Here is a 16,310-nt window from a genome sequence, read left to right as displayed (position 1 = left end):
ATTTTTAAAAAATCTTTTGTCTGTGTGTGTGTGTGTGTGTGTGCGCGCGCGTGCATGCATGCATATGTGTGTGTGTGATTTCCAGTACCCTGTCTTCCAGATTGCTGATCCATTTTTTTCTGCATTTTCTAATCTGCCATTGATCCCCTTTAGTGTATTTTTTATTCAGTTATTGTATTCTTCATCTCTGATTGGTTCTTTTTAATATTTTCTTTCTCTTTGTTGAAGAGCCCACTGTGTTCAGCTATTCTTTTCCCAAGTCCAGTGAGCACCTTAAGACCATGACTTTGACCTCTTTATCAGATAGATTGCTTATATTCCCATTTTGTTTAGTTCCATCTAAGGTTTTGCCCTGTTCTTTTGTTTGGAACATATTCCTCTGTCTCCTCATGCTCTGACTCTCTGTGTTTGTTTCTGTGTTTTAGGTAGGTTAACTACATCTCCCAGTCTTGAAGAACTGGTGTAATGTAAATGGTGTCCTATAGGGCCCAGAAGTGCAATCCTTCTTGGTCACCAGAAGCAGACATTCCAGGATCACCCCACATGGGCTACATGGGCCTTCCTGCTGTGGCTGGACCACAACTGCCGTGGCTGGACCACAACTGCCGTGGCATACTTTTGGTTGAGGCTGGTCATGTGGGAGCCACTTTGGAGAGGCCATTTACCTGGTACAGTCGGGCAGGAGCTGACAATGTAAGAGCCTCATCCTGGAATAGAAGTATTTGTTCTTAGAAATTGCTCTTTTATGAAAATGCTACTTTAAGAAATGGTAGGAGGGTATTTTGGAGTGGGGTTCTTGAAAAAAGAAGGGGTAGAGTAGGGAAAGAAAAGGCTCTTAGCTTTCTATTTTCATCTCCCAAGTATCATTGGTTTCCCACCTCAGCTTTGTCCTTGGGGAGGTGTATGTATTCTTGTGGGGTGTTTCATGAAGAATCAAAACATTAGAGTAGGACATTTTCATCAGTTTATATAACTTGCTGAGGAACCCCTGAGCTACTCAGCAAAGTTCTAGTGTGCTTATTTTCATGCTACCTTCAAGTGAGACCTTTCCCCTTACCTGTCCATGAGGAGAAAAAGGTAAACAGCTACAGATCTTTATGTTAATGACTGTGTTCATATCAAGTCTTCATCTGAGCAGCTATCAGTGATTCTGCTACTGATTTTTTTTTTATTTTATTTTGTAGCTCCTCCAACATAATTCTATTCTATAGAATTAGAGAGGTTAATAGTCAGGTCACCTTTATTGAACGTTTGATTGCAACCCTCAGTTGGTGATGCAGAATTATAGTCCTTTGTCCTGCTTTCTTCTTGCTTTGTAACATTTACTCATTTATTTTGGAGACAGGCTTTTGACCAGTGTCTCCTCGCTTCGGGATTCTAATGTATGCCTTGGAAAAGCATAACCAGCCATTCCAGGAAGCTTGTACCCTTCTCCTTGGCATCACATTCTGTTTGATTTGGAACTTCTTGCCAAAGCCTGGGGCATATCACACAAAGAAACCACTTGGACAATGGTGCTATGCATGAGATTTGCGAGGGGGAACAGGGAAGAAGAAAAGAAACTGTTACAATATGCTAATCTTTAAGTGAATCAAAAGACAATAGCATGAACTGAGAAGAGCCTAGACCTTTTATCCAAGGGTCTGTTTTTTCATTAGCTTCTTAGTGACCTGGGATGAGCTACTTGGCATCTATGATCTCAGTTTTTTTCACCTGTAAATTAGGAAGAAGAATAATTGCTTTGCTTCCATCACAAGTTTATCATGGAGATCACCACGAGATGTTATCACAAGACAATCAAAACAGCAAGTAGCTAGCACTTACTATGGGTCAGACACTACTCTCAGCATTTTAAATGTATTAACTTATTTAATCCCTATAGCAGTCGATGAGATAATCATTATCACCATATAATTCTCAATTTGCAGATGAGCAGAGACAGGGAGAGAATAGGTAACTTCCCAATGTCCCACTGCTAGTAAGTGGCAGCTAAGATCTGAAGTCAATAATGATATTTAATAGTTTGTGTATTTTACCACTTATTTCTCTATAAAAATACTACTATGCAATAGTCTCAAACATGAAATGGTAATGGGCTCTCACCTATCATATAAATTTTGAAGACCTTTTTTAGACATAGTTATACAGAAAAGTCATATTCTTTAAGAAGTTAGACATAGAATTTGGGAATGATTCAATCCCAGATCTGTCTGGGTGTCTGTGTGGCTGTAAGTGGCTCCTGTAACTTAGTGTCATTGCTATCAAACTATGGACCAGTTCCATGGTCAAGCAGTTACAGTTAGATCGATTGGTGGGTCTGTTCGGTAAACCAGTCAAAGTACTCCGCAGGGATAATGCCACCTATTTGGATGCATACTCTCCATAAGCAGGTAATCTAATGTTCCTGCGTAGCAGAGTCCCATAGGATCTGAGAGCTTAGAAGTCATGTGAGTAACACTGTTATCTAAATTCCATAAAACTTGCAGACAGTTGTGGTCATTTCTGATAGCTTGAATTCCTGTTACATGATAAAGAAAACACATCACATAAGACTTCAACCCAAAAGTCCATGAGTCCCATAGACACAGTGTGATGAAAATGCCGCGGGGCATGGATGGACATCATAATGGTAGACTTTAATTTTCTACCTTAAGTAAAGTGCTGTAACTTTTACTCTATCCCAAAACTGAGGCTTATGTTCACAACCGATGTTGCTGGATTAGCATACTCGCGTTGATCTGACATGTTCTCGATGGTTACGGTGCCTCTCCTTCTGGAAGGTTGGGGAAATATGTGCATTTATGCCACTGCCCATCCCCCTATGTCATTAGAACTTTAGGAGGTAAATAAACCAAACATGCAGGACCAGGGGAAGTCTTGGCAAACAGCAGGTTCAACAGCAGGTGATGGGGACTCATCTTGGGGACTGATGCTCAAGAACACAACTCTGCTCCCTAGAAGGATGGAGGAAGTTCAGCAGGGCCCATGACACAGGCCTCGGGAAAGAAAGAGGGCTCTCAACTGGACCCGAAGTCATGGAAAAGAGCAGGGCCCAGGGAGCAAGGCATATAAGCCCAAAGAAGGCAGCAGTTGATGTTGATTGATACTAAGTTCAGAGTGGGATTGGTTCCAGGGTCTGGGCTCAGCTGAACTAAAAGTGGAGTCTGAATGGCTCCTGTTTCAAAGGGCAAAGGGTAACATGCAAAGGAAACCAAGTTTATCGTTACACAGCGTCCAAATCAGGTGAATTTTTAGTACATAAGAGTATGGCTCCGTGAAATGCTCACAGATTGCACACATGCGTGTAACTAGCCCAGATCGAGAGAGGATGTTTCTGGAAATGCCCCTCATGTCCCCTCCTGGTCACCCCACCCCTCCAAGGTAAATTACTGCCTAGATTCTAACCTCAGAGATTCAAACCTGAAGTTTCTAAAAATGGGGTTTCTGATATTTATACATCAGAGGAGATCTGCCTTTTTGCCATCTTCTGGGGGCCTTAGACCCAGCAACTGTGAGCATGTACTTCCTTAAGACAGGGGTCTGCCGGGGCCACCTCAGTTGGTTAAGTGGCTGACTTCGGCTCAGGTCATGATCTTGCTGTTCGTGAGTTCAAGTCCCACATCGGACTCTGTGCTGACAACTCCAGGCCTGGAGCCTGCTTTGGATTCTGTGTCTCCCTCTCTCTTTGCCCCTCCCCCACTCCTGCTCGCTCACACACACTCTCTCTCTCTCTCAAAATTAAATAAACATTAAAAAAAAAATTTTTTTTAAAGACAGGGTCTGCCAAAGCAGAAGCAGCATCCCTTAGGGGCATGGCTTCACCAGGACCATGTGGCTCACCCTGTTTTGTCACCTGCCTGGCCTCTGGTATAAGTGCTTACAACACTTATCTTTTGCCATCTCTTGATCCCACTTGCAGTGACTTGGTACTTTTGACCACCTGAGGTCTTTTTTTTTTTTTTTAACATTTATTCATTTTTGAGAGACAGAGACAGAGTGTGAGTGGGGGAGGTGCAGAGAGAGGGAGACACAGAATCCGAAGCAGGCTCCAGGCTCTGAGCCATCAGCCCAGAGCCCGACGCGGGGCTCGAACTCACTGATGACAAGATCATGACCTGAGCTGAAGTGGGATGCTTAACCGACTGAGCCATCCAGGTGCCCTTGACCACCCCAAGTCTTAAGTACATATGCCAGGGTAATATTAGATAAATAAATGCATCCATCAAGAAAGGGAAGATTTTTCTCCTGATTAATCACTTTTCCCCATTTTATACAAATGCCCTGCAATTTCCTCACTCAGCTGAGATTTTTGGAGTCATTTATTCAAAATATATGCAGGATATTTATGTCCATACAGCGAAACACGCCCTTGGAATGAGTCAGAAGACATGAATTCTACTCACATTCTGCCACTAACCAGCTGTATACAACTTACTTAACATTTAAGGGTCTTCTTAAATTTTTAAATCTATAACAAAGGAATTTTACCTAAATGACTTCTCAGGACCCAGGACATTTTGCAATTCTGTGGGCATATAGTGAGGTTGCCTTTGAGCTCATGCAAATAGACAAACTGAAAAGGCACAGTCTTCTCGTCCTTGCTGGGTGCACACAGGCGCACGGCCGGGCAGGCATGTGGGATATGGGGGGTTTCTGGGGCCCGGAGGCATCTATCTCAAGGGCAGGCGAGGGGGAGCAGTCTTCCAAGGGTGCAGGCAGGAAGGGGTGAATTGTCTGTAGAGAAAGGAAAAACAGGACTAAAATGGACTCACAGTAGGTCAGCTTTTTATTATCACCTTTGGCCTGCAATTGTCAACAATGCTGGTGATAAAATAATCCTTCCTCCCCGAAATATTTTGTTGACTGAGTTCTAAACCAATGCTACAGTTACCCTTGAGCTCTTAAGAGCTCCTATGGAAGCTTTAAATGAGCACAGGTGTGGTGCTTATTCCTTCCTCAACTTTGCACGCTGTGTGGACACCGTCTACCCTGATACACACAGACTGCACTGTGCACGCTCAGTTGAGAGAAAGTTCGTAGTGGCTTGAAATCTGAGTGTGCTTCCACTCAGTGTGTCTGTACTCCCTGAAGGGTACATATTCCTGCATTTGAACAGCAAATTCAGGGGCCCCTGGGTGGCTCAGTTAAGCGTCTGACTCCTGATTACGGCTCAGATCATGATCTCACAGTTCGTCAGTTTGAGCCCCATATCAGGCTCTGCACTGACAGTGTGGAGCCTGCTTGGGATTCTCTCTCTCTTCCTCTCTCTCTGCCCCTCCCCTGCTCTCACACTCTCGCTCTCTCAAAATAAATAAACTTAAAAAAAATAAACAGTAAGTTCAGAATGAACAATGGTCACCCTGAGACCCCAAGGACCGGAAACAGTCCTTGAATCAAGTGACTCTGATGCTGCCATTCTCTGTGGCCCCTTAGAGACTGTGACACAGCGTGAACTACACGCAATGGTCTTTTTGTTTGGTAAGTGCAAATTTTAGTTCACAAGTGCAATATTTCACTGAATTTGAACAAAATCTTTTATTTATTTTTTTTACTGTTTATTTATTTTTGAGAGAGAGAGCGTGAGTGGGGTGGGGGCAGAAAGAGAGGGAGACACAGAACCCAAAGCGGGCTCCAGGCTCTGAACTTGTCAGCACACAGCCCGACGTGGGGCTCAAACTTGCCAACCGTGAGATCATGACCTGAGCTGAAACTGGACGCCTAACTGACTGAGCCACCCAGGCGCGCCTTGAATAAAATCTCTGAAGCTAACATACATTCCCTTTCAGTTACTCGTTGTTTTGCAACTAAAGGGTGAACTGAGATAATGGCTATTCCTGAAAATTATTTTGATGAAGGAGAGTGGTGCCCCAAAGTTACCCGTTGTAGGTGTTGAATCCTTCGGGTTTGAGTGCGTTGTTCTTTCCTCACGTTTGTACTAGTCACTGGCCAACAGCCTCCAAAGAACAAGCGTCCAAAGGAGCCGGGAGAGAACAGAATCAAGCCCACCAACAAGAAGGTGAAACCCAGAATTCCTAAAATAAAGGACAGGGACGCAGCTGATGGCACACCAAAGACGCAGTCAATAATGATCCAGATGCTGGAGAAAGGCCGCTTCCAGAAACCTGCAGCTACCCTGAGTCTGACAGCAGGGCAAACCCTCGAGCTTCGGTGTAAAGGGAACAAAATTGGATGGAGTTATCCTCCCTATCTCGACACCTTTAAGGACTCCCGTCTCAGGTGAGCATTTATTTATTTATTGTTTTACTTGCGTTGGGTCAAGGGTCCTTCCTTTGTTAAGCGCGGCATTGTTTCTGACATATACGATTTCGCCCTAATAGCTTATAAAAAAATGAAAGCTCAATAAGCAAACGCTGTAGATTTTATTTCTTTGTCCAGTTTTTAAAAATTATTGCACATCCAAGGCCCCAAGGTGACTCAGTCAGCTAAGCGGGGGACTCTTAATTTCTGCTCAGGTCTTGATCTCACGGTTCATGAGATCAGGCCCCACGTCAGGCCCTGCGCTGGCAACTCGGAACCTGCTTGGGATTCTCTCTCCTCTCTGTCTCTCTGCTCCTCCCTGCCCTCCCCCCCTTTCTCTCTCTCTCTTTTTCAAAATGAATAAAAATTGAAAAAAATCTTTAAAAAAGTACTGCAAATCCTATCCACGTGAGTTAAAACAGTGAAATTTTATAGGAAGCCACGTGACCAGTGATTGAAACTGTGATGCGTAGAGATATTTAAGAATTCATATAGTAAAAATAACGAGCCCGGTCACTGCTTTCTGTCATTTTTAGTAATTATAGTGAAAACTGAAATGCCCTAATTGGAGATGCCTGTGAGCAACTTGAGGCGATGCCAACCTAAACTGGTTTTGAACTTTTCAACTGCTTCTGGTTTGTTTTTACTTTCCTGAGCATATGAGTTTTATATCCAGGGCTTCTTCAATTGGTGACAGGCCAAAGATTTCTCATGTTTGAATCAGAACCTTCAGGAGCCTGGATTTCTTGTCCAGACAAGTGGTTAAGATGATGCTTAGGAAAAGTGTTAAAGAGCAAAAACATGGAGCACAATTCAGTGAGTCCTGGGAGGAGCCTGAGGCCTCCGGGGCTGGGGATCCGGTGCATATTTGGGAGGGGGTTCCCCCCAAACCCCTGCATCTCCATTTCTTCATGTGCAAAATAAAGGGGATGGGATTGCATGATTTCTAAGATTCTTTCCAGCCTTTTCTTCATATGATTTAGGAAAGGGAAAGGCAGGATATCGCTTGTTTGGGATGACTCAAATGGAGAAATGAGCATCTCAGGCATCAGAAACTCCTCGTGTTCCTGACAGGCTCATTTTCAGCACAGACTCGCCCCACACATCTTCCCCTCTAGGACATCCCTACCTGCTCACCCGCTCAGACACTAGCCTGGGGATTGTCCTGGCCTCCCCCTACCCCCCGCTCCTCCCAAACCCCCACATCCTCTCAGTCCGACCCAGCCCCAGCCAGTGTTGCCCCTCACCTCCGGTCTTGAACCGCAAGAACCACACCCATATGTCCTCCCGGGCTCCTTCTCACTGGATTGAGGTCTTAAAAATGCGACCTGATCACGTCACTCCCCTGCTTACCGGGTGGGTCTCCACTAGGGTCAAGTCTAACATCTTCCCCTGAGGGATGAGAACCTCTTTGAACTTGGAATCTCTAGATTAGTATTGCTGCTTTCACTGGCCTGGGCTCCCTCAGGGGTCCCCTCTGCACCTGGCTGACTTCAGCCTTGCTGTCACTTTGTCTGGAAAGGCTGTGTCCTGCCTCCAGGGGTACACTTCCCCATGGCCGAGGGTACATCCTCTTTTGAGCAGTGTTCATACTTACGACTCCTTTTTTTGGTTGTCTTTTAATTTTCTCTAATTAAAAAAAATTTTTTTTAATGTTTATTTTTGAGAGAGGAAAGAGAGCTCGAGCGGCGTGGGGGGTGGGGGTTGGGGGGAGACAGGCAGAGAGGGAGGGAGACACAGAATCCGAAGCAGAACAGGCTCTGAACTATCAGCACAGAGCCCAACATGGGACTCAGTCCCACCAACAGGGAGATCATGACCTGAGCCGAAGTCCACGCACACAACTGAACCACCTAGGCACGCCATGAATCCCTTTTTTTTTTATCTCTGCTTTTCATGGGGCTTAACTGAGTCCTTGGCATTTTGATTTAGCTGTTGAATGACTAGCCAATCTTCTTCCCTTCTTACACACGTACACCTTGCAGAATAAATAAATTAAAATATATACAATTACTATTTCCCCAGCTGTCTAACCTCTTGTATTAAGACTTTTCCACATTTTATTCTGAAGATACTCTTCTGGGTTCATGGGATGTAATAGTGTACAGTTTTTCTTGAGGGCTATTAGGTTGGATGAAGAGCTGGGGGTGAAACAATCAGATGGTTTTTCCTGTTTTCATGTCCACACTTAAATTGTGTGTGTGCATCCCCTGCTTGGAACACATCTGGACAGATTTACAACGATATACCTTTTAAATGACTTAATTTTCCAAGGGAAAATTAAACAAAAATGTAATACATGTTGTTTACCACCAGAATTTAGCTATTTTAAATTATTCTGAACAGTTAATCTTGGACTTACACTAAGTGTTTTAAACCTAGATGATTTGGCCCCTGAAGATTTAGTATTTTCTAGATGTATTTTCAAAGTTGTATTAGCCACGATATGTTTGAAAATATCCTGAGGACTCCAAGTAAAGTGAACATGAATCTGAATTGAAGAGAAACATCAAAAAGCTGAAAAAGCCAATTTTGACTTCTTAACATTAAAGTGTATTCATTCAAAGCCCAGTCAGGGCTTTATAAGAAAGTAAAGACAGATGTAGGCCCCCAAGGACTTTATTTAAAAAATGTGAAAAATGTGAAAAACATCTAGTCATGACTCTATATCAAACAACAACAACAAAATCATGATTTATTTGACACCAGAGATTCAACAAATTGATTCTTGACGTCTTTCCCGGGACGTGGTACCTTTGGATAGAGGGGAAGTATTCATCCTGTGTTTTCTTTTCCTGTGGAATGAGTTCTTTCCAGTATTCTGACAGCTTTGGGTTTGGAAGCTCCCCAGATGTGCCTCCAACAAAGCCTGGTCATTTTAAGGAATTTTGGTAGCTTTCTGGAACAAAGTCCACAATGCTACCACATTTGTCCAAATTTAATCCCCTGACCAGAAGAGGGAATGGGTTATAGAACAGAGAAGTCAGGCTGAGGCACAGCTAGATTGGAATCTTGCCTTTACTAATAACCAGAAAAGTGATCTTTTTTTTTTTAAGTTTATTTATTTTGAGAGAGAGAGAGAGAGATAGAGAGAGAGAGAATCCCAAGATGGCTCTGTGCTGTCAGCACAGAGCCCAACTTGGACTTGATCTCACGAACTATGAGATCAAGATTCAGAAGTTCAACTGACTGAGCCACCCAGGCGCCCCGAACCAGCAAAGTGATCTTTGCTCAGTCATTTGCCTAGAACCCACTTTCCTCACCTGGATTTTGGAGATTATATTATCTATTGTAAGCACAACCTGGCCCCTAGTAAATGTTCAATGAATTGCAACTAATCATTACTAAGCTGTGTATATTTCTCAAGCACAATAATCAAGTGATCTTTTGGGAAAGTTAATTGCGACCAAGACTCAGATAAATCAGGGAACTATGCACAGCCAGTGTGACTTTTAATACAGAAGATCCACAAAAGACTGCACACATCTTTCCTTTTTCACTTACTTAATCAATCTTTGTAATCTGGGGCCTGTGTCCATCTTCCCCCATGAAAATCTAAGCCCTTTGCTGGCAAATACCACGTTTGTTTGGTTCATCGTCAGATTCCTAGCACCTTGAACAGTGCCTGGCACACAACAAAACTCAGGAAACAGTCGATGGTTTCCCCAGGGGATTAGTGATCATATCGGAAGCCAGTTCTTCATCATGCATCTGTTCATTCAACATTCAAAGATAAATACACTTAGTACCGACATGTGCACTGTATATATGGGGTGGAGGGTGATGACAAAATATGGATGAATTTTATATCGAGGGTCCCGTGCCACCTTGGACCCATCCCCACTATCTCAGCCTTTTGTTACTTCATCTCATGGAGCCATTTCGTCAGCTGACACCCCCTCCCCAGCAACTTCCCCTCTTTATCCATCTTGTCTCCTTCTGTGCTCATTAGACTCCAGAGTTTGTTCTTTCTACCAAACTTTTTTAAATTTTTTCACATTTTATTTATTTTTGAGAGAGAGAGAGAGACAGAGCACAAGCGGGGGAGAGGCAGAGAGAGAGGGAGACACAGAATCTGAAACAGGCTCCAGACCCTGAGCTGTCAGCACAGAGCCCAGCGCGGGGCTCGAACTCACGAACTGTGAGATCATGACCCGAGCTGAGGTCAGACACTCAACCAACGGAGCCCCCCAGGGACCCCTCCACCAAACTTTTGAATCCATCCTAAGTAAGTTATGTTGCCCTCTGTTTTTCCTTCATTCCTTCTTGGAAATTTCCAACCCCAGATGAACCTGTTCTCCCACTTCTTCTTGCCCACACTTGGGCACTGAGCACTGTTGGAGGAACCCATACAGCGACCAGATGGGTGCAGTTAGATTGTGGTCACGTCACTTGTATCTGGCAAAGCTGGAGAGATTTCTCAGAAAGCTCACTTTTACTCTCTTCCTAAACCTCTGATCTTTTCCATCTCTCTCACTTTGAGCTAATGAAATTCTCAATTTATTGAGAAATCGGAGCCTTTGAGTTGCCTTGACTTCATCTTAGTGCATCTCTTCCTTCTCTTTTCTTACAGTTAGAGTGGAGGAAGGATTCTCCCTCCCTCCTGAGACCAAACTGTGCCTGTACCCGGATCTCACCCTTGCATGCTTTCTCAGGTGCCTTGAGATATCAGTTATTGCCTCTCTGTTGGGCATCTTCAAGCTCCCCTTCTCCGTGGGGTCCTCTCCATAAGCCTTCTCCATATTAAGAAATCCTGCCTTGGCCCCAAGTGCCTTCCAGCCACCTTCCTCTCTCACCTTCACAGTCAAGCTCCTTGGAGGAGTCTCTCTCTCTTCACTCATTGTCTCCTCTGTCCTCTCCTATTTACCCTCCACCTACTCCACCTGACTCCTGCACCACTACTCCACAGACATTTAATCACCAACGTCAAGGTCACAAAATCCAGAGCTTTCTTGTCAATCCTTGTGTGACCTGCTCCACCGGTCCATTCAGCAGAAGGGAACACGCTTGGCTTCCACAGCACCATTTTCTGCCAGTTTTCTTCCTGCCTCGCGGGCCCCTCCTTGAAGTTTGTTTTACCAGCTCTGCTCACCTACTCCCCCAGACATTAAATGTTGGTTCTGTGTCTTCTTCTCTTCTTGTTACATGCTGCCAAATGCCTTCCTTCGATCATATGGCACACCTAACTGTTTCTGCTGAGCACCAGATACGCCTCTCCAGCGGCCTGCTCAAGTGCCTGAGCCTTTCTCTAAACGTAGTCATCTAAAACTGAGCCCATAAGCCTTCTCCACACCTGGTCATCCTCCCGTATCCTTCAGTTCAGTGAATGGCACTAATTCTACCCACTTGCCCTTGATCAAAGGCCTGGAATCACCTTGGAAACTTCCCTTTCATTTCCACATGCAATCAACTACTATTGGATGCCCCAATGACGCTGCTATTTAGTTATTTCTTGATAACTTTTAGTTATTTCTTCTTTCCACCATGGCAGCAATGACTCTAGTCTTTGCGTGGACTACAGCATAATCCTGTAACCTAGCTTTTCTGTACCCAATCTTGAACCTGACCTCAGTCTTCCACACAGCAGTCAGACCTTTCAAAAAAGCACATCTGGTTCTGTCACATTCCTGCTTTAAGCCCTTCATTAGAGCAATTCTGTTGCTCTTAGAATTAAGTTGAAACTTCTGATATGGCCCAGAAGGCCATGCATAAGGTGACCTCTGTCTTTCTCTCCTGTTTCGTTTCACTTCAGTCTCTTGTTATTCACCCTCCAGGTTCTTTGGACGCTTTCTGATGCCCAGATGTGCCAATCTTCTTTCTTCTTGCCTGGGTCTTTGCCCATTTGGGTCCTCCTGCCTGTCATGCACATATTCCAAGACCTCCGGTCCAATCTTCAGACCCAGGCCTGTCAGGTCCTCTCAGTCCCTGCCCTACATTAGGCCCAGTTATACACCCTCACTGAAGCCCTCAGCAGCAACAGAACAATCACCTCAGTCATTATGTTGTGTTCATGTCCCTCACTCAGCTAAAGGCTTGGCAGAGATGTGTCTGTTTATTCATCAGTGTTTTCCTAGGACCCAGCACAGCGCCCAGTACACACAGACCCTCCATCAGTGTCTGAGTGTGAGTGTGGTGCTGGGCACTGAGCACAGAGTGGGTCAGAAGTCAGGCCCCTGGACTCATGAGAACTGCGACTCCAGGAACAAGGTCATGGAACTTGAGAGACAAAAGGACCTTAGTAACCTTAGTAGCCATTATGCTTCAGTGCCTTCTTCTTAACAAATGAAGAAACTGAGCATCCTAGAAGGTAGATGGCTGGTCCGGAGTGACAGCAGGTGAGGGGCAGTGTGAGCCTTAGACCCTGGCCTCTTGGTCCCCAACACTTGGGCTGTGGTTCTGCCCAGGTGCTCTGACGTGTGTCTGATGGGACACACACCAAAGAGCACTCTCGTCCTCCTGGAGGTGGTGGCCTCAGGGAAGAGAGATTTGATGTTGACTTTTTTTTTCTTTAGCTTTTTGAGTACTTGACTTACAAATCTGATTTCTAAAGTTAAGATTCATCACAGGAATAAAAGTTATACGCTTTTCCAGAGGGGGCACTGATTTCTTGCTAGGACTGCTTTGAATTGAAACTAATTGAAATTTCACATCGATTTCGGTTAGCTTTGTGGACATCAGAAAGGGAAAACATTACACTGGGCTGCTTTGAAAGAAGTCCCTCAATGGCCCCTCATCCTGCAAGTGGACGTTGACCACTGCCAGGGATGACCCGAGATGATGCTGTCTAGGGTTTCTTTCGGGTCTCCCCTTATGCCTGCTCCATTCGCGTTGGGGAACCCATGTGATTAGAAGGCCCACTAGATGGCAGGTTTCAGCTGTGTTACGCTTCTAATCCTTTCGCCAGTAAAACAAACCTTTCAAAGGAGGACCGGTTGGGTAAAATAATTACACCCTTGTGCTGATAGTTCTCTCCTTCTCTTAGAATACTCGGTGGTGAGTTTCAAGTTCTATTTTCAGCAGTCTAGAATTCAGTTTCCCAAAACACACAGATAAAAAAGGGGTGGGCATTTGTTAGTTCCTGTGCCCCTCCGGGATAAATTCACTGGTCGGGCTGAGTCTTCTCAGAGCACTGGGCACTTGAATGGCTTAGGTGGTCCTTCGGAGGCTAACAGTAATGTGCTGAAGATTCTGTATGTTTAGGTGCTGAAATGGATTCAGATTGTAATTTCAGATTTAGTCCATCCCAGATCACATAGATCTCCACTCTTTTGAGATCAGAAACAGCAAGGATATTTTTCTGAGTATATTTGTTATTATTTATTGAGTGTTCTATTTCATTTTTTGTTTTTAATGTCTATTTATTTTTGAGAGGGAGGGGGGGGGGCAGAGAGGGAGACAGTATCTGAAGTAGGCTGCAGGCTCTGAGCTGTCAGCATAGAGCCCGACGCAGAGCTTGAACTAACGAACCACGAGACCATGACCTGAGCTGAAGTCTGAGGGTTAACCTACCAGGTCACCCAGGTGCCCTGGAATGTTCTGTTTCATGATTCCTTTGCCCATCACCCCTCCTGCTTTCCCACTGTTTGTCCATCTTTCCAGGGCAACCCTCCCTTAATTTTGTTTGTTCTTCTTTTCCCTCAATAATAATATATAATAATAAATAATATTATTTATTTTTATTATTTATTCTATAATATATATTTATATGTATGTAATATATATTTATTATTATTATTATTGTTGTTTTAGCATCTATGATGTTCGTGGTCCTGTGCTAGGTAGATGCTGGAGATACAATGATGACCAGGATAGACACAACATCTGCACTGTAGAGCTTTTAATCCTAGGGAAAGACACTATTAAACAAGCAAATAAAAAATTTTTTTTTAACATTTATTCCTTTTTTGAGAGACAGAGACCAGTGTGAATGGGGGAGGGGCAGAGAGAGAGGGAGACACAGAATCCGAAGCAGGCTCCAGGCTCCCAGCTGTCAGCACCGAGCCCGATGCAGGGCTCTAACTCACAGACCGTGAGATCATGACCTGAGCCAAAGTCGGACGCTTAACCAACTGAGCCACCCAGGTGCACCTAAGCAAGCAATTTTAATACATCACCGTGTGAGTGCCTTTTTAGCGGAAGCACAGGGTCAGAGAGGAGAAAACTCAAGGGAATACCTGAAGCCTGATAGTTGACCAGGTGCAGAAGGGGATGGGAAAGAATGTAAGAAAATTCCGGAGAGAACAGTAGGGGGAGCTGCCTAGAGCTGAGAGAGTATAGCGCCTGGGGCATTGAGGGTGTTGGGAAGACAGGGTGGCTCCAGGCCTGGGAGGAGAAAGAAGGTGACCAAGGAGAGATGATGCTGGAAGGTAAGCAGGAGTTGGCCCACAGAGGGCCTTGTCAGCTGTGCTGAGGCACTTAGAGTGAAATGGAAGGGCCTGGCGAGTTGTTGACCTAAAGCCTTCACTAATCGATACACAGAGAAAGTACAGAGGGTTCTGAGCACCACAGCGTGAGGGTTATTACTTCTCACTGCCTTTGGGAGAAAGACAAGGTCAGTTCCCAGTCACAGGTGTACCCGCTCTTCCTCCGTGCACCTCGCCCATTCTCCGCAAACTGAGGCCTACAGACATTCTTGGACCTAATGTTTCTTTGCAAATTAAAAAAAAAAAAATGCTTTTATTCTATTGATAATATAAAAAACGTTAATATAAGAGTATTTTGGATCGTCTGATCATCCTCTATTGGGCAATCAAATAATCCACTTCCGTCTTCTCTGGAAACATTTTATTCCTTCAGTCTCTTCATAATAGACTTGCAGAGTTTAGAGCAGGGGGAATCTCGGCACAGTGGTGAGCCAGGGAAGAAAATAAGAAACTTAAGACAGGGGGCCCAGATGATGGTTTAAATTATAAATCGATGTTGGGTAAGAACAGACAGATATTGTAGATTAAAGCTGGCTTGTTAACATCGTCACAGCCGTGAAAACAAGCTGGGCTGATCTGATCATAAAAAAACCCTGACCCTCCTAGAAAATCAGGGCCCAGGCATTGTCTTTCAGGATGTTTCTGTGTGTCTGGTCGGATGTTAGCATTTTCCAGTCAAGAACTTGAAGTTCGGAGGAGTGGGTGGGGCACAGGCGATCTCTTTGGTGGCAGGTTCCTATGAAAACAATAAATAGCTTCCAGAGAGAGGGGAGGGCATCTGTTCTCACGGGGCTCACTCCACCCACCGACAACACAAAGGGAGGGCGGCCGAAGAAGCAGACAGCTGGCGCCCGGCCAACCTAATCCTTTACAGCCTCACGAAGGAGTGTGGTCTGGAGGACATTTTAAAAGGAGAGAAGGATGTTAAGAAGTGTTGATGAACAGAAGAATCCCGCTGTTGAGAGAGAATCGGCACAGATTTTGGTAAATATTGTGAATCACATTGTGGTGTTGTACTGAGCCAGATGTCCTTTTTTCCCCCTTCAGTTTATTTTCTGTCGGTCAAATAAACATAGTTGTGAAATTGACCGTCTTAACCATGTTCAAACGCACAGTTCAGAGGCAGCAAGTGCTTTCATATGGCTGTGCACGTTTCTTTTTAATTCAAGCTCAATTTCCTTTGAAGCTCATTTTGCCTTATTTTTGGAGCAGAACAAATGATGAGGTTTCACGAAAACTCTGGCACCCTCCTTTGGCTTTTGGACTTACCTAGGAGTGCTGTTTGGGTCCCATGTGTGGTGGGAACAGCCGAACTCCAATACTTGCCTTCAAGTGGCTTTCTACCCCCAAACACAGCTGAATGAAAAGTAAATAGCTTATCCACCCCTAAAGGTACAGCTCTCTCTTCCCAGACTCCGTGGTACCGGTGCCAGGCCTTCCAACATCCCCCCAGGGATGGATGGGGCGGGGGTGGGGCAGTGGCAGGATACAAGACTTCCCCGGGTGTACTAGATGTCCTGACAATGTTCACGTTGCAGAAAAACAGCTCTGTTCCTGTCAGGACATGGGTGGGGGAGGGCAATCATAGAAGCAGCCACAATGTGGGGCCGTTGGGATGCAATGAAGTCA

The 16,310-nt window shown here is 44.7% G+C and overlaps 1 protein-coding gene across 1 annotated transcript in view; it reads left to right on the top strand.

Annotated features, from left to right (window-relative positions):
• PDGFRL (platelet derived growth factor receptor like) overlaps positions 1 to 16,310 on the top strand; it is a 69,364-nt gene that overhangs the window by 12,926 nt on the left and 40,128 nt on the right. Inside the window, exon 2 of the mRNA XM_042982631.1 lies at positions 5,940 to 6,237. Within this exon, the coding sequence (XP_042838565.1) occupies positions 5,940 to 6,237 (298 nt within the window). The remainder of the gene's footprint in view (positions 1 to 5,939; positions 6,238 to 16,310) is intronic.

The sequence above is a fragment of the Panthera tigris genome, chromosome B1, assembly GCF_018350195.1.
Source record: "Panthera tigris isolate Pti1 chromosome B1, P.tigris_Pti1_mat1.1, whole genome shotgun sequence".
Lineage (NCBI taxonomy): Eukaryota > Metazoa > Chordata > Mammalia > Carnivora > Felidae > Panthera > Panthera tigris.
Note: the sequence above shows the minus strand (reverse complement) of the source record. Positions and strands in the feature narration are given on the sequence as shown.